This window comes from Mastigoproctus giganteus, chromosome 12 (assembly GCF_048544385.1).
Source record: "Mastigoproctus giganteus isolate SK-2022 chromosome 12, ASM4854438v1, whole genome shotgun sequence".
NCBI classification, from domain to species: Eukaryota; Metazoa; Arthropoda; class Arachnida; order Uropygi; family Thelyphonidae; genus Mastigoproctus; species Mastigoproctus giganteus.
In genome coordinates, this window is record NC_143586.1 from 84,559,380 (window position 1) to 84,577,897 (window position 18,518).

General features: G+C 38.3%; 1 protein-coding gene across 2 annotated transcripts in view; it reads right to left on the reverse strand.

The window, feature by feature from the left end:
* Stt3A (catalytic subunit 3A of the oligosaccharyltransferase complex) overlaps positions 1–18,518 on the reverse strand; it is a 219,209-nt gene that overhangs the window by 69,098 nt on the left and 131,593 nt on the right. For both annotated transcript variants that reach the window (XM_090386700.1, XM_090386701.1), the window contains one exon: positions 9,726–9,878. In XM_090386700.1, the coding sequence (XP_090242826.1) occupies positions 9,726–9,878 (153 nt within the window). The remainder of the gene's footprint in view (positions 1–9,725; positions 9,879–18,518) is intronic.

Below are 18,518 nucleotides of genomic sequence, written 5' to 3' on the forward strand. Positions count from 1 at the left end.
ATATACTCACTCAGTGGAAATGGCATGTCCATGAATATAGTTTTATATCACAGCTGGAACAAGTGTCACTTTCTCAAGAGATAACCAATATACTTCAAAATGCAACATGAGCTACTTATTTTGCTACCTATTTTTTGACAAAGCTTTTCAAATATTCATGAATTATTGTGTGGGCAGTTTACCTTTGGTTCATTTCATACATGGCTGGCAATCAAGGATGATGTATGTATCAATAGAAGGAATGATAGTTTTAATATGCAAAAAAAAATATTGTATTTTATTTCTGACATTGTATAATGTCCTATCCATACTGATTTCTGTGCACTAAACCATTCAATTTAATGTAATAAAATAATTAAAACTATTAATTATATGATATATACAACAGTAATATGTACAGTAAGGTGCAAATCTTCAATATTCACATCCAATGTAATTGAGAAAGTTAAAATTACTGGAATATCTGTACTTTTGTTCCACTGAAGGGAGTAGTACTATCTTTAGTAAATCCTTGTAATTAATTATTCTCTTAAGTTTTTCAACGTAGATTCTTTCTTGACAGAAAGAATAGAATCCTTTCTATTACTTTGCCCACAGCAGCTGGTAAAATTAGTTCTGCTGTAGTGCAAGAATTACTTTTTTTTTGCTATCAGCAGAGATAGAGATACTTGGTATAAAGCAAGGTTTTTTTTTTTTTAAATTGCAGAAATTTGTTTTTTACGTTAAGAATTAGCTTTATTATTAAGGCCAAATATAATGGAAGAAAGTAAACTTCATCTGCATCAGTCAAAAAAATTAATAATATAAAAGGAAAAAACCAGAATATTCATATTATTTCCATTCCCACATTCCATTCCTACAAAACCAAGATAACCATATAATTCTACTTTGAATTAACCAGACTATGATTCTTCCACTTTGTGAAGCAACTTATTCCACTGTTCGACAACCCACTACACATAGGTGAATTTTACAAGATCCAGTCTTCTGTTATTCCTTGAGATTTTATATTTGCACCTAATTCATTTTACTCAACCTCTTCAGCATTTTATACACCTCAATCAGATCTCCCCTTAAATGTTCCATTGTCAAACTTTTCAGTCCATACCTTCTAAGCTGTTCTTCATATGTGCACTGATTAGCCCTCATCACTAATCTAGAAGTATGTTTTTAGGTGGTCTCCAGACCTGAATATGCAACTCTAGAAACAAGCTAACCATTGTCTAGTATAGAGGGATAGCGACATTCTTCTCCCTACTAGCAAAGGTCCTATAAATCATGGACCTTCTGCAGCCTTTTTTATATCGCATGGAAAACTGCATGTCAGTTTGAATTGTAACACAAGTATTTTCATCTCAAACTACTTTACCCTAGAGCAGTGAACCACCTTGACACTAGAATTTCTATTTCTAAAATGTATTACCTTACATTTAGAAACATTACACTTTAACTGACACTTTTCAGACCATAAATGCAACCAATCCAAGTCCTTTGGAAACAATGCGGCCTGATTTAAATTATTAATCATCCTTTCCATCTTAAAATAACTACAAACATCTTCCCCCTTGGCAACTTTGACAGCTTACTTTGGATACTCTTATCAATATCATTTATAAAAATTAAAAATAGGAGGGGACCCAACACTGAGCCCTAAACGATCCCAATTGTTACACTGGTCCACTCTGAACACAGATTTATGCCAACCCTGTCTCCTAAATTTAAGTCTGCTTACAATCCAACATACGATTTCACCCAGTAATCCCAGTTTTCTCTAGTTCATATAGCAACCTCCCACAAGGGTCAAAGCTTTATTATTTCAAAATTACCTAACCTTATGAATTGGGATCCATTCAATATACTATTCTTGTCAAGATGGTCCTGAATAACAAGCTTAACCATATCACAGAAGTCAAAACTCACTGGCCTATAGTTACCTAACTCCTCTTTAGAACCATCTTTGTGCAGTGAGGACACATTAGCACTTCTCCAGTCCAAGGGGGATCTCCCTGGAATCTAATGATGCTCTCATTAACATTCCCAATGGTTTGATTCACTTGCATGCAGCCTTTTTGAGTATAAATGAATACATACTATTCTCCCCTAATGAAAAACAAGTTGATTACAGATACAACAGGGCATACTAATCACAATAAACTAGCACAGGCAATTTCCTCAACTGTTGCTGATCGTTTACTACCCATCTACAGCTCTTGCTCTTTACCTGGGGGCACCTCCGTAGCCAGGTGGGCAGGAGCAGCAGTGGGTAGCACATGCTTCTTGATTAGACTGGGGTTTGAGCCCGTGACCACCAAATACGGAGGATGCAGAAAGGTCAGGAAATGACCACCACATACCCCGGAGCAATATGGCCTTAGTTGCTAATGCTCCTAAAAACTAAATAACAACAACAACTTTACCTGGGTGGGGGGGGAAAAACCAAAAGTTTATTTTAAGCATTCCTAACATTTTGTTTCTGAATGTCTGTAATTTGGCAGATGCTATGGACTCATTTGGAAAAAAAAAAAAAAAAAAAAAAATCATCCTTCATAACATGACACCCATTTTATTTTCTGGTCATGTTTTCACACCCTTTTTACATATTAACCAGCAATCCATATTTATTTTTCATAAAACTGTATCAAAACTAACAAACAAAACAAGTACTGCAAATTTAGCATAAATTGGCAAATTCAGCTGATCCATTTGACAGAGGAGGGGGTGGTTTATAGAGGAGTCACAACCTTCCTGAATCTTTTGGATAACTGGAGGAAGTTTAAGTGTGTATGTGGGAGGCATTGTTGAGGCCATGTTATGTCAAGGAGCTGGGTGTTGTGTGCATGTAAGCCATATCCAAAAATTTCAATTCATACAATTTCTTCTCTATTGTTACTTATCTACTGAATGTTGTGAATAGTCAAACTAACAAAAACTTATCTGCAAAAAGATCTAAACCTCCCAAAAACTTTCTCATTCATTTCACAAATATATGTGGTCACAGTTTCAATATTAATAATGTCCATTTCCACCTAAATCTGCCAAATCCCAATTACTTTTTCCAACAGAGTCACAATTATTGGTTGCCTCAACTACTATTCATCTCAAAGGTGGCACTTGTGTATATGTCTGCTCTGATATTCCATGTCAGAGACCTCCTAATTTGCAATCTCTTCTGGCTTAAAATCTCTCTGCCCATTCATCCATTGCTTCTATCATTCTCACAATCCCAGTAATCTCACATGGAACTCTGACTCTTCCTTTGAAAAATCATCTTTCTCTGGTCTAACTTTCCCAACAGCAAGGTAATTTTCCTTGGCAATTTTCAAGTTCACAACTACAGTTGGCTTCAGCTTTCTAGTTATATGGACTCAGTTGTCAAGATGCCAAAGCCCTTTCAATTACTAATAACCTCACAGCTTATTCACTTACCTACAAGAATACCTAGCAATCCTAATAACACACCAAACACTATGATCTTTTTCTCACTAACAACCCTTCAAAGTACACAATCAACGTTAGTTGTTTTCTAGGTATTTCAGATCAAAACTTCGGCACTTCCTCTCCTCTCCAATGTAGCCTCTCTCTCTCTCTCTCTCTCTCTCTCATAGAAATTCTCAGCCTCATATTGTTGAAATGGAACGATCTGTGTGATTTCTATTCTTTTACTTGGTTGAATTACTGTTTCAAATCTTTTGATCTCAATGTTTGTCAGATCATTTCAATCAAATTATTTTTGTAGGATAATCTTTTATTTTGCATTCCACCCTAAAATTCTTATCTAAACATTGATTTGTCAACAAATGTGCTAAGGCTGTTCAAGATAAGAATGTTGCATATCACCTTGTATCCAATTCTGTAGATTCATTTTCTGCCTATAGTAAAACTTGAAACAACTGTAAAACAGTTATAATCAATCCAACTGGAATTCAAACAGGCTGAGTAGAAAACATATTTATTGTCCAAATGGTAGTAGAACATTTTGGTCTCTTGTCAAATCTTACTGGCCACAACTTCTATACAACATCTACACTTCCATCTCTTTTATAACCTGATGGCTCTATTGCATTCTCTGCTAAAGGTGAAGATAACTTACAAGCATTCTATTTCCCTTCTACTTACATATCTTGGTAAATCACCTCCTGTCATATTCAATACACTTCACTCAATGCCTCCCATGGCCTTCTGGCAGAAGGATGCTAAGAGAATTCTGAACTACCTTGATACCAGAGGAAGCTCCAAGTCCTGAGGAGATTTCTCTTCTTGCTCTCCAAACCTGTGCTTCTAAGGTTTTGGTTTGGTTTTTTTTTTTTTTTTTTAAGGAGCATTAGCAACTAAGGCCATATTGCTCCGGGATATGCGGGGGTCATTCCCAGACCTTTTCCGCATCCTCCGTATTTGGTGGTGACGGGCTCAAACCCCGGTTTAATCAAGAAGTATGTGCTACGCACTGCTGCTGCTCCTTCCCACCTGGCTACGGAGGCGCCTGCTTCTAAGCTTGCACCAGTTCTGTGTCACTTTTTTTACACTTATTTATTCCATTGGTGCTTTTATTTATTCCATTGGTGCTTTTATTTCTGATTTTAAGTTGCTCATATCCAGCCAGTTCCTAAAAAAGGATGACAAATCCCTTTCAATTATCATTCCATTCCACTTTCCTCCACTCTTTCCAAAATAATGGAGAAATCCATCAACTGCCAACTATCTCAAAACCTTCCATATGATCAATGATTACCAATATCGATTCTGTTAGTGTTGATCCCTGATGATAAACTGGATTGTTATTCACTTTTAAACAAATTTGGTGGAAAGGTTTGGGTGAAATTCTTTTCATCATGTTTGGCATAAAGCTTTTCTAAACAAGCTCTTGTTCTATAGACTGCCAACAATTTTTTGCAACTGGGTATCCATTGTTCTCTCTGACTGCTCACTGTGGGTGATGGCACTCTATCTCTAACTTCTCCACTAATGCTAGTGTTCCCCAAAGTTCAGCTCTTAATAACTTTTTTCAATGACTGAACTTTCATAAACAGCTTCAACTTCTCAAATATCCAACCACCAATTCCTTAAATGCTGATCTCGAGGTAATTCTCCAGTGGAGGCAAGGATAATTTAGTTAATTTCAATCCTTCTAAAACTCAGTCCTATCTTATTTCTCACACAAAAAAAAAAAAAAAAAAAGCCCACTGCTCCTATGCTCATTCTTCAATTGCACTCACTTTGCTTATTGGAGGCTTGAAGTGGTGAAACCCATATTTAGTCTCTAGAGCAAAGTTTCTGGCATCGCCTTCCCACCATACTTCTCCTTCAACCCATGCACGTTACTAAGTACTATAGGTTTCGATACCTTTCGCGTTTGGGGTTTTCATTAAAAAAAAAAAAAAAAAAAAAAACTCAGATTACTCTACAATATCACATATTTCTATTAGGGATCACCCTGACTTATAATTTCTCTTGGTATTGCACAACACAAATATTGCTTCCTCTGCATAAAAAAATTGGGGTTTCTTTCTCACCATCCACATTACCTTCTTCTAAACAACTATTCACTCTATACAAATCTCAAATCTGCCCTACCACAGAATATTGTTCCCTCATCTGGGGTGGTCTCCCCAAAACTTCTCTCACGCTTCTAGACCCCCCCCCAAAAGGGGATAGTCAGGTTAATTAAATGACCCATCTCTCACAAAGTTGACTGTCTCAAACATGTTCAGTTTCTTTTCTGTAGACACCATTCTCCTGAATTAGCATCAGTAATTCATCCCACTCTCTTCCAAACCATTCCGAAAACATGCTGCAACCAATCAACATTCATTCACTATTCAACTCCAAACTCACAGAACTAACTTTTCCATTTTCTCATTTTGTTCCTTCTACTTCCATTTTCTGGAACAGCCTTCTTCCACACGTATTTCCTGAAAATTACGATCTACAGAAATTCAAGTTTAATGTCAACAAGTCTTCGGTCTTTTCACCCATGCACAGTTCTAAATACTATAAGTTCTAATTGATTTAGTGTTTGAGGTTTCATTTTAAAAAAAATTCAAAGTAGTTGGCATCAAGCAAGGTTTCATGTAATACTACTAATATGATAGAAATTACATTTTTAAGTGATTGAACTTTTTCAATAAATTTATTTGCGCAATATCCTTTGTGTGAAAATTTTGTACAAATTCATAGGTCCCACCCCAGGTTAAGAAATGCTGTAAAGTTGTATAAGTCCACAACTAAATGTTATGCTTAATTTCAACATAAAATAAGAGTAAGAGACCGGTGGAATTACAGAACAAGTACAGGTCACTGTTGAAAAAAAGCCGTGAATTAGGGTTGAATTTGAAAGTGTCTGCAATTCTGCCCAGACACGATAGGGAGTATATGATGAGAGCCCTGTCGATCAATTCGGCCCTGGAAAGATTGTGCAAGGCTCAAGGGGTAGAATTTTTTTCAGCCTGGTCTCTACTTGTTAACAGGAGAGACTGTTTCTACAGGGATGGTATACACTTAAATAGAAAGGGTGCAAGAATGTTTGCTGATGCTATCGAAGCAGTGTTAGGTGGGTCGGAAAACTGCTAGATTGGGGGGATACAAGGACTAATAGATTAACAGTAGCCACTGGCAGAGGTGAAAGTGATTCTTGCACTGCTTCTATTGGAATGAGCTGCAGCCTGGAAAATAAGATGCAGGATATTTCAGAGACTGCTGGGAATCATTGGGGTACAAGTAAACACATGGGTTGTGTTAGGGTAGCTAAGAAAAAGAACAGGTGCATGAATACTTGTGTGTACATCAGTGCTAGGAGTTTAGTAAATAAATTTGATGAATTTGAGGTATTGCTCAAAACATCAAAGGCAGATATTGTGGGGATTTCAGAGACGATATAAGGAATGCAGAACTGGAATTTGGGGAGTACAATGTCTACAGAAAGGATAGACAGGATAGGAAGGGAGGAGGGGTTATGCTATTAGTTAAGAAATACATAAAATCCAAAGAAGTGAAGCCAGTCGACATCACTGGACAGTGCGGTGTCAAGTCAGTTTGGTGTGACATAAGCATTGAGAGAACAAAATTGAGAGTAGGAGTGTGCTATAGGCCTAATGACTCTGATGAGTATAATAAGAAACGGTACAGGGAAATAGAGTGGGCCAGTAAATCAGAGTCTTATAATGGGGAATTTTAATTTCCCAGATATTGACTGGAATTTGGGGGCTGGTCAATCACACACTAGCAAGGCTTTTGCAGATTTATTGGATGATTGTTTTCTACATCAGCATGTTCGGGAGGCAACTAGAGGGAGTAATACTCTTGATTTGATTACCAGTAGTGATTCTTCATGCATTAAGAATCTGCAGGTAAATGAACCACTAGGTGGCAGTGATCACAGGGTGCTGAAGTGGGATTTACTCAAAGAGGTAACTACCATTAGGGGTAAAGGGAAGGGTTATTGCTTTCGTAAAGGCGACTACGATGGACTGAGACAGTATTTAAATTCTATACAGTGGGACCAACTGATGATGTTACCAACAGCAAATTCAAAATGGGAAGTATTCAAAGAACTTATCTTGGAAGCTACTAGGCTTTACATACCAACTAAGAAATATTGTTCAAGGTTTAGGCTTAAGTGGATGTCAGATGAACTAATGAGACATATGGCAGAGAAGAAAAATGCATGGGATACATACAAATTAACAGGTGACACAGAAGCCTATGATAGATACAAGTTGATCTGTAACCAAGTTACAAAAGGAGGTTAGGCAGGCGAAGGCAGATTACGAGAAATCTTTGGTAAGGGATGCAAAGAAAAACAGCAAAGAGTTCTTTATTTATGTGAACTCTAGAAGGAAGGGGATGAATCAGATTGGTCCACTTGATATTGATGGTTGAACTGTTCATGATCCTGCTCAGGTAGCTAACAAACTAAATCAATATTTTGCATCTACATTCACACATTAGGAGTTATTCAGCGAGGGGAATGCCAGAGGTGTATTCAACTCTGGCAGTAAGCTAGAGAATCTTGTAATAACTGAGAGTAAAGTGGAGGAGAAATTGTTGACGATAAACACAAGAAAGGCACCTGGGGTGGATGGGATCTATCCAGTTATATTAAAGGAGGCAGCAAAGGAAGTAAGCAAACCCTTAACCATAATTATGAGAGCTTCCTTGGACTCAAGGAAGGTACGCATGGACTGGAGATGTGCAAATGTGACCCCAATTCACAAAGGAGGATCAAAGGGCAACACAAGTAGTTATAAACCTGTTAGTTTAACTTCTGTTCCCGGAAAATTAATGGAGGCACTGGTTAAAGAAGCACTGCAGGATCATCTAGACAAGACTTCAGTTATAGCTAGGACACGGCATGGTTTTGTTAAGGGGAAGTCTTGCCTGACCAATTTGATTGGATACTATGATGCAGTCACAAAAGAACTGGATGCAGGGAATAACTTTGATATTATATACTTGGATCTTAGAAAGGCTTTTGATACTGTTGCACATGGAAGACTGCTGAACAAATTGGAGCAGCGTGGCACTGGAGGCAAATTGCTGCTATGGATAAAGGGGTGGTTGAGGGGGAGAAGACAGAGAGTGGTAATCAATGGACACTGCTCATCGTGGACTAGTGTTATTAGTGGAGTCCCTCAGGGTTCAGTATTGGGTCCATTATTGTTTTCTGTATTTATAAATGATATTGATGATGGTATATCAAGCTTAATGTCCAAGTTTGCAGACGATACGAAGGTTGGCAGGGTTGTCAAGGACACTATGCTACTGCAACAGGATCTGGAAAGGTTGAGCAGATGGGCTGAGAGGTGGCAAATGAAGTTTAACACTGACAGTGGTAGAGAATGAAAGGGATCTGGGGGTGGTTGTGCAGGCAGATATGAAGTTTTCTGAGCAGTGCAGACGGTCCAAGAGTAGCTCATGGTGTATTGTCGATGATATATAGGAATTTTTCTAGCAGGGATAAGGAGGCGATTATTCCCTTGTATAAGGCAATGGTCAGGCCACACCTTGAGTACTGTATACAGGTCTGGAGGCCTCATTTCAAGAAGGATGTAGAGCTGCTGGAATGAGTACAGAGAAGGGCAACAAGATTAGTGAATGGAACAAAGGGTTGCTCTTATGAAGAAAGGCTTAAATTTTGCAAATTACAGTGTCTGGAGACTAGGCACTGGTGAGGTGATCTGATAGAGGTGTATAAAGCCTTGAATGGTTTTTGAGCATGCTCAGTGCTGATGGGATTCTGCCTCTTGCTCAGAATAATCACCTGAGAGGGCATAAATTCAAATTGAGGAAAGACAGATGTAGGATAGACGTGAGGAAATTTGCCTTTAGCCAGCGGGTGGTTGGTTGGTGGAACAGACTTCCATCCCTTGTCGTGGAAGTTGATAGCCTAAATAAGTTTAAGGCTCAGCTGGACAGGTATTTCGAACGAACAGAGGGGTGAAGTGGAAGTGGTTATTTTTATTTATTTATTTATTATTATTTATTTTTTTTATTTTTTGGCTGATGCTGCATTAGCTTGCTTTCTTGCATCAAATGCCTCTACTAATGCCAATGCTAAAATACCTTTGCAAAAATTACTTATTGACAAATAATAAAAGAGAAGGATTTTATATAATGTATCAAATGTAATCATGATGATTCAGGTTTAATTTATATGTAATCCAGGTTTAATTTAATATTTTTAAGAGGTTATTATAAGTGAAAATTGCTCTTTAAAAACGAGTGCTTACCTGGGAACATAAAAACCAATAACTGCAGATCAAAGTAGAATGATGACCACGACGTTGGTTGATGTTCTGATACAGAAGCGATAATAGGTATGTTGTTTTTTGCATATGATGGGTCCAACAAGGAGTAGAAACGTCCAGTCCAAGGTGAAATTTCTTGTTAGGTTAAGGTTAACATCAATCTCAACACCAACTTTCATTTCAATTCATAAAAATATATCTATAATGCAATCTAAAGAAAATTCAATTATTTTAAATGAACAAACTATATCTAGCTTGGTCAACAGAAGTTTCAATTGTAAATTCAGTCCCTCTTAAATAACACCAATGCTGAAGTATCACTGACATCAATGATATACATAATAGTATCTTCTGTTATAATGTATTAAATCGATTTGGTACTGTGTACTGCACATAAAAGATGAATCAATTATACATAGCTCACATGTACCATAGAGTTCTTTACATATGCCATGCTGCACTTTTTAGTCGTATAGTGTTTGTGCACACGCGTGCAATACGACCAAAAAGGATCTCAACAAACGCGCACAGTTTTGAAAAGGGTTTTTATTTGAAAACCTAATACACAGCAGGCTACCTTTTGTCCTATAAAAAAGCTTCCGCCCTTCCGGACATACTTCTGGGAAGTGCCAGCCAGAATTTGCATCTATTCCTCCTCAAAGCAGCTGCCAGAGACAATTTGGAAGAAAGCTGTTTCAGCTGCAGCCCAATCTAGCACTCCAATCTGTCACACAGGTTTCAATGGGATTGAAAGTTGAGCTCAGAGGCAGCCAGTCCAACTTTTCTACAGTATATTCTGCATACCAATCTTGTATGACCCTTGTTACTACTGACAGCTGATACTTTTCTATAGTACTACCACAGGAGTGTGAAGTAGCACTAATTGTCCAAACCATCTGTCAAGCTATGGACTTCATGATTTCAGGCTCTACCACAAATAAACCAAGTCCAAACCAGTCCCATATCATCATACTCCTCCACCAAGCTTTACAGTCAAGATTAATGATATCATCTGAACAAAGTACTCTCCACACCCAAACATGTTCATCAGAATGAAACACTGTAATGATATTCATCACTCCACAGACCTTCTGCCACTGTTATAGAGTGCATAAACATTGGGAACATTGCTTCAAATACCATTTTGCATTGGTGATATTGGGATTATGCATGCCTATCCTATCACCAAAACCAGGGCTATACGCTCCTACAGATAGTTATGTTCTGATAGATGCTATCATGGCCACTTTGATCAGCTCCATGATGTTTTAGCAGGCAACACAAACTATTCTCTTTATGGCTTATCAAACATATTTCACAAGTTTGCAAGGCTGTCCAGACTTCCCTCCATTGAAGTATCAGATGAGTTACATGTGCACGTACATACATATATACATAAAAAGATTACTGAAGTGGCATGCAACTTCAGTAATCTTTTGAAAATATGCAAGTTTTGATCCATGACCATACTGGCTTCTAACATACTACTGCACAGGCAGACTCAAGATTTATACTGGAATGGCTGAGCTGATATGCATGGTACACAATATTCACAGAGGGGCATTCAAATACTGAAATCTCCTGCCACATCACATATTGTAATGTGGTAGGAGATATATGGAAGGATTAAAATGATTGAGTGTGAATCACACTGCAGCAGCTTTTAAAGGAGTACACAGAGGGGTGTATTTGCAGATTCCACTAAAATGGCAAAACTCCCATAAGCTATGTTTGTTGGATTGCTGTCTTATCTGTAAATAGTATAACTTTTAAATGAGGAAAACATTGGGACTTAAACTAGTTTCTTAAACAAATGATTATCAGATTGTTGGTAATTGGTTCATAAACGTCATCAAATGCCAGTGTTACCAGGTAGTTTTTTTTACAATTGCAGGATAAGGTCCACTATCTATTTTTTTTTTTTTTTTTTTTTGGAGCAGTCTGCTTATTATTATTAGCGATATGGTGCAAAGAAAAAAAAAAAAAAAAAAAATTCAAATTACCCTGAGAGAGAGTCAGAAGTAGAAGAGAATCACCAGGAGAAGAATGATGATATCCAGCTCAGGACCCTGGGTGTGCCAAGCCCATACTCACCAAATGTGAGACCCTGGGGGGATTATGTCAATCAATTTTAAATTTCTCTTTTGTAGGAAAAGTGAGGTGGTCTGTGTCATACATTTAAAGTTATTCACCATGTATGTTGATGGAAGTTGTTTTGTTCCAAAAGAATTACATTCCTAGTATTTCTGAAATTATGAAATAGAGGTGGAATGGATTGGGTTCAGGTTGTTATTGGTCTAATATGCGAGACATAATATTCAAAAGACTGTGCTTGACTATGAATAGGGGTCATGGCCATTCAGCAAGTGATATTTTGGAAGAATGGTTGTCTACTTTGATTATTTTTAATAATTACGGCAATACTATAATTTAGATTGTCGAAAGAGGATGCTTGAAGTAGACTGCTAGATCAGGATAGCAGAACTGGCAGGGTGTGATTGTTTTTATAGTGTAAGAGCACGATCAAATAATAATTAGGGTACAAACCAAATCCCATGAAATTGAGAAATAATTAATTATGTATTTATATGCATTTTAACTCAGACAGATTAGAACGAAATAGGCAGGTTATTTATCAGAAGACTGCAGCTGTTTCTTCACTCCTCTTATTACTTCTTGGAACATGTTATATACAATGGGTTGAAATAGGCTCCTTTTTTCTTGTTAATAGCCGATGTTCAAAAACACTGGATAAAGAAAGCTTCTTTGAAAGTTCTCCTTGAGTATGACTCACCTGTGGAAAAGAATTAAAGGATTTTGGTTCTCCCACATGCCTCTACAAGAGAGAGAATTAGCTGCTGTTTCAAATTTAAGGACACAAAATATGGTAGAATCAAAAATCTGAAACAGCAGCTTACATTCTCTCTCTCTCTCTCTCTTCCCCCCTCCCCCACTTGTAGTGGCATGTGGAAATACTCAAACCCTTTAATTCTTTCCACAGACAAGTCATACTCAATGAGAACTTTCAAAGCAGCATTCTTTATCCAGTGTTTCCAAGCATCAGCTACTAACAAGAAATAAAGAGCTTTTTCAACCCATCATACGTTTCAAAAAGTAATAATGCAAAAGGTAAAGAAACAACTACAGCTACAATCTTTTGATAAATAACCTGCCTATTTTCTGATGTCTTAATTACTTAGTATTTTTTTTATTTTTTATCTTAACACCAAAATATTTACCTTCAGACTTTCTATCCATCTTAACCTGATCTTTTTCTCACAAACAACCCTTCTAAGTACACAGTTGAAGTGAGTGGTCCTTTAGGCACCTCGGTGATTGCTCTTCTCCAATAGAGCCTTTATCTCATGGCTATTCCTAACCTCGTGTTGTTTGGCATTACAAGAATGCAAAGTGGGATGACCTGTGAGATTTCTTTTCTTCATTTCCTTGGTTGGACTACTGTTTCAAAACTTCTGATGTCAACATTTGCTCAGATCGTGTCAGTGAAATTATTATTGCAGGAATGGAATCCTTTATCACTTCAGTTTAAACTATCGTTCTTTATCTAAACCTTGGTTTTCCAATAAATGTGCTAAGGCTGTTCAAGAGAAGAACGTTGCATATCGTAATGGGCTTGTTTCCAATTCTTCAGTTTCATTTTTGGCCTACACCAAAGCTCGCAACAATTGTAACGCAGTTATTAATCAGTCCAAACTAGAGTTTGAACAAGCTAAAAGTAGAAAACTTGCTTCTTGCCCTAATGGTAGCTGAGCATTCTGGTCGCTTGCCAAAGCTTGGCTGCAACTCTTGCCCATCTCTGCTCGCAGCTCTGTCAAACCAGATGGTTCTGCTGTCACTTCAGCCAAGGATAAAGCTGACCTGCTAGCATTCCATTTTTCTTCCAACATATGTATTAATGATCTTGGTAAAACACCTCTCACCATTCCCAACACGCTCCATTCAATGCCTCCTTTCGTCAAAAGGATGTCAGAAGAATTTTGACGAATCTTGATGCTAAGAAAGCTCCAGGCCCCCCCAATGGTATTTCTCCACCTGTTCTCAAAACCTGTGCTCCTGAACTTACTCCTATTCTTTGCTGCCTTTTTTCAATTTCTTATTCCAAAGGTTGTTATTTGGTTTTTAGGAGCATTAGCAACTAAGGCCATATTGCTCCGGGATATGCGGTGGTCATTCCCTGACCTTTCCGCATCCTCCATATTTGGTGGTGACGGGCTCGAACCCCGGTCTAATCAAGAAGTGTGTGCTACGTACTGCTGCTCCTTCCCACCTGGCTACGGAGGTGCCTATTCCAAAGGTGTTTTTCCTTCTGCTTGGAAATTTGCTCTTATCCAGCCAGTTCCTAAAAAGGGTGACAAATCCCTCCCATCCAATTAGAAGGATTTTGATGACTCTTGATGCTAAAGTAAGCTCCAGGCCCCAATGGTATTTCTCCACTTGTTCTCAAACCATTGCTCCTGAACTTATTCCTATTCTTTGCCACCTTTTTTCACTTTCTTATTCCAAAGGTGCGTTTCCTTCTGCTTGGAAATTTGCTCATATCCAGCCAGTTCCTAAAAAGGGTGAAAATCCCTCCCATCCAATTATCGTCCCATTGCAATTACTTCTACTCTTTCTAAAGTAATGGAGAAATCAATTAACCGGCAACTCTTAAACTACCTAGAAACCTTCCGTCTGATCAATGATCGCCAGTATAGATTCCGTCAGTATCGATCCACTGGTGATATTCTGGCTTATGTTACCCATTTATGGACTAATTCAATGGAAAGGTTCAGTGAAACACAAGTAGTTGCTCTTGATATCTCAAAGGCTTTTGATCGTGTTTGGCATAAAGGTCTTCTAAACAAGTTTCCATCTTATGGTTTGCCAACTGTTTTTAGTAATTGGTTATGCAGTTTTCTCTCTGATCGCTCACTGAGGGTGATGGTAGATGGCTCTCTGTCTTCTAACTTCTCCACTAATGCTGGTGTCCCCCAAGGTTCAGTTCTTTCTCCCACTCTTTTCCTCTTGTATATTGATGATCTTCTTCCATTGACTGGAAATGCTATCCATAGTTTTGCCGATGATAGCACATTGCATTCCACTTTCCATTTTGAGAAACCTTGCCTTACTCAATCAGCTTCAACTTCTCGAAATGCTGCCAATTGCTTAAATGCCGATCTTCAGGTAATTCTCCAGTGGGGCAAAGACAACTTAGTTGACTTCAATCCTTCTAAAACTCAGTATTGTCTTATATCTCGCAAAAAAGGATTCTTCTGCTCCTATGCTTATCTTTGGGTGACACTTCGATTTCTAGGCAAAATGATATATCTCTCTTGGCAGAAGCGCATTACAAATATTGCTTCCTCTGCATCTAAAAAACTTGGTTTTCTCTTTCGTTCTTGGCGTTACTTTTCTTCCAAACAGCTGTTCACTGTGTACAAATCTCAAATCTGCCCTACCATGGAATATTGTTCCCACATCTGGGGTGGTGCCCCCAAACCTCTCTCAGGCTTCTTGATTCCGTTCAGAAGAGGGCAGTTAGGCTAATTAATGATTCATCTCTAACAGAGTCTCTCCACTCTGTCTCATAGACGTACTGTTTCTGCCTGCATGCCTTTTCTACAGATATTTCCATGGGCACTTTTCATCTGAATTGGCTTTTGTAATTCCCGCTCTCTCTTTCAAAACAGTCCGAACACGTGCCGCCACCAGCCAACATCAATTTACTGTCCAACTTCAAACTCGCAGAACCAACTTTTCATCTTCCTCGTTTATTCATTCAACTGCCGTTTTCTGGAACCTTCCTTCATACATATTTCCTAAAAATTAGGTCTACAGAAGTCAAGTCCAATGTCAACAAATATCTTCTTTCATCTTCTCAACCTCCAACCCAGGCACTGTACTAAGTACTATAGGTTCTAATACCTCTCGTGTTTGGGGTTTGCATAAAAAAAAAAAATCATTAATACAGTATAGTAACTTCATAAGTAATTCCTATTGTAACCATACAATTGCTAATTTGATTTATTTTCATGCTTTAACTTCCCCTATAGGCCTGATAACAGTTCAGTTGAGCCTCAAAACATCAAAGCATTAAGTGTAAACTGATGTGATTAAATTCAATAACATTTAAAAAACTATCATATGGTGTAACAATGTTTTTATTTTCCTTTATATCAAGAAAAAGTTTGTTTTTGCCATAACAGTTATGCTGCTTGATGTATATTTCCTGCACGTAAAAACAAGAGATGCATTATTTAATATGTTTAATTGCACATAACTTCTAAAGAAAGAAATAGCATCCATATTTTGGGATGTTATTTACTGTTTATTGCTTGTAATCTAGGCAAAAATGTGACATCTCTCTTTTTAGTACAGTGGTACCTCGATATACGGCCTTAATCCATTCCAGATCCTTGGACCTATACCAAACAAATTTTTCCCATAAGAAATAAAGGGAAAATGATTAATCTGTTCCCATGAAAAAAAATCCTATTGTTATTGGCATCTTATACATTGATGGGGTTGTATAAAATAATTTAAACACTGCTTAATACTAAAATACATAAATACAAAAGCAATTAGATGAAATAAATGAAAATTTAACAAATTTAATTTTCTCTTTTCCTTACTTGGACCTGGTTGAGGATCACCAGGTTTGATGTTTACTAAAAATCTGACCAAAGAACTTTGCTTCTGCCTTCTCCTCAGGATGTTTCGGAAATGTGACATTGTCTGGTCATTCCAGACAATGCTATTATGGCTTGTTTGGGCTTTGTTGGGGGTGGTACTTCTCTGCAAAGTTTTTGACATCCATCCATCCATCCATCTTAGTCTTGTGCTCCTTCTCAAGTTCCTGCAGCTCCTCAGTGGTCAGCTCTTCCCTGTGTCCCTCCACTAATTCCTCCACATCACCATCACTCACATCCAGACCCATGGACCTGCCCAGAGAGACAATATCCTCCACTATAGGCACAGCCTCAAAGTCCCTTTCAGTCACTGCTTCTGGCCACAAATTCCTCCAAGCAGAGTTCATTGTTCTGTAGGAAACTTCCTACCAGGCTTTGTCAATGAGAGATATATGCAATGGATGATAGTAAAGTGATCTTTCCAAAACTTTCTCAGGGTTAATTCTGTGTCGGGGGTCACTTCACAGCACCTCTGGAATAGTGCTTTAGTGTAGAGTTTCTTGAAATTACTGATGACCTGCTGGTCCATGGGCTGAACGAGAGGAGTCATGTTAGGGTGGGAGGAACTTTACAGTGATGAAGTCAAACTCCGGCAACACATAGTCCTGCAAGCTTGGAGGGTGAGCTGGAGCATCGTCCATTATGAGGAGGGCCTTCAGAGGCAGGTTTTTCTCCTCTAAATAATTTTTTACACTTGGCCCAAACATAACATTAAACCACTCACTGAAATAGTCTCTGGTTACCCAAGCCTTGCTGTTTGACCTCCACATCACAGGTAACTGAGTTTTCTGCATGTTATGTTTCTTAAAGGCTCTCAGGTTTTCAGAGTGGTAGATCAGTAGAGGCTTCAGTTTGCAATCCCCACTTGCATTGTCACAGAACAAGAGAGTTAGCCTGTCCTTCATTGGCTTGTGCCCTGGCAATGCCTTCTCCTCTTGTGTAATATAGGTCCTGTTAGGCATTTTCTTCCAAAACAGGCCTGTTTCGTCACAATTAAAAACTTGTTGGGGAACAGAACCCTCAGCCTCCACAAATTCCCCAAACTCTCTCTGGCGGCATTTTTATCAGCACTGGCTCCCTCTCCATGCCTCACAACACTGGGAATGCCAGTCCTCTTCTTAAAATTATCAAACCAGCCATGGCTGGTTTTAAACACTTCACTTTCTTGGCTCGTTCCTGCCTTGTTTTTCAAAAGATCGGCATGCATCAGTTTTGCCTTTTCGCAAATCATTGCCTCCGATACGCTATCGCCAGCACACTGTTTTTCTGTTATCCAGATCAAAAGCAATTTCTCAACATGCTCTAATGTCCCTGATCTTTGTTTGGTAATCGATTTCACCCCCTTTGCAACGTTAGCAGATTTAATAACGTTTTTGTTTTTCACAATTGTAGATACCGTCGTTCTTGGCATACGGTATGCAGCAGCCAAGTCCCGGATATGCATGCAACTTCATACTTTTCAACAATCTCTTTTTTCACCTCCATGGTGATCCTAACCATTTTATTCGTTGCTTGGCTCTTCTCATTAACTTTCTTAGAATTCATGGTTAATGAATTTACGTGAAAAAACAAAATCACGTGAAAATTCACAGAGTTATAGCACGGGTTGTTCACTGAATGGTAGAAACTGTTGTACTTACGCTCGTGGGCAGTTGTGGCAGAGATGCCAGATCTTACCCCCTCTCCAAAAACCGAATTCAGTCGATCGAGGACATAAGCGCGCACACATCCTCGGTCAGTTTTATTCGGAAAGCCGAGTGAGGACAGGCGAGCGTACTTTGCTAGCATCTGTCCTTGGTCAGCTTTTATTCGGTTTTTGGAGAGGGGGTAAGATCTGGCATCTCTGAGTCGTGGCTTTGTTTCGAGAGAGGTAAACAAGGGTAGCATGCGGTGTCGTGACTCATTTTGACGCACACGAGTCGTGTTCCAAACTGAGGTCGTATACCAAACAAAATTTTTTACATCCAAACAGGACATATACTGAGGTACCACTGTATTATCGCTTTCAGTAAATTTCATAACTATGTACAAACCATTCTTGCTATGCAGCTGATCAGTTTGACATTACTTTAGAACAAAAAGAGTT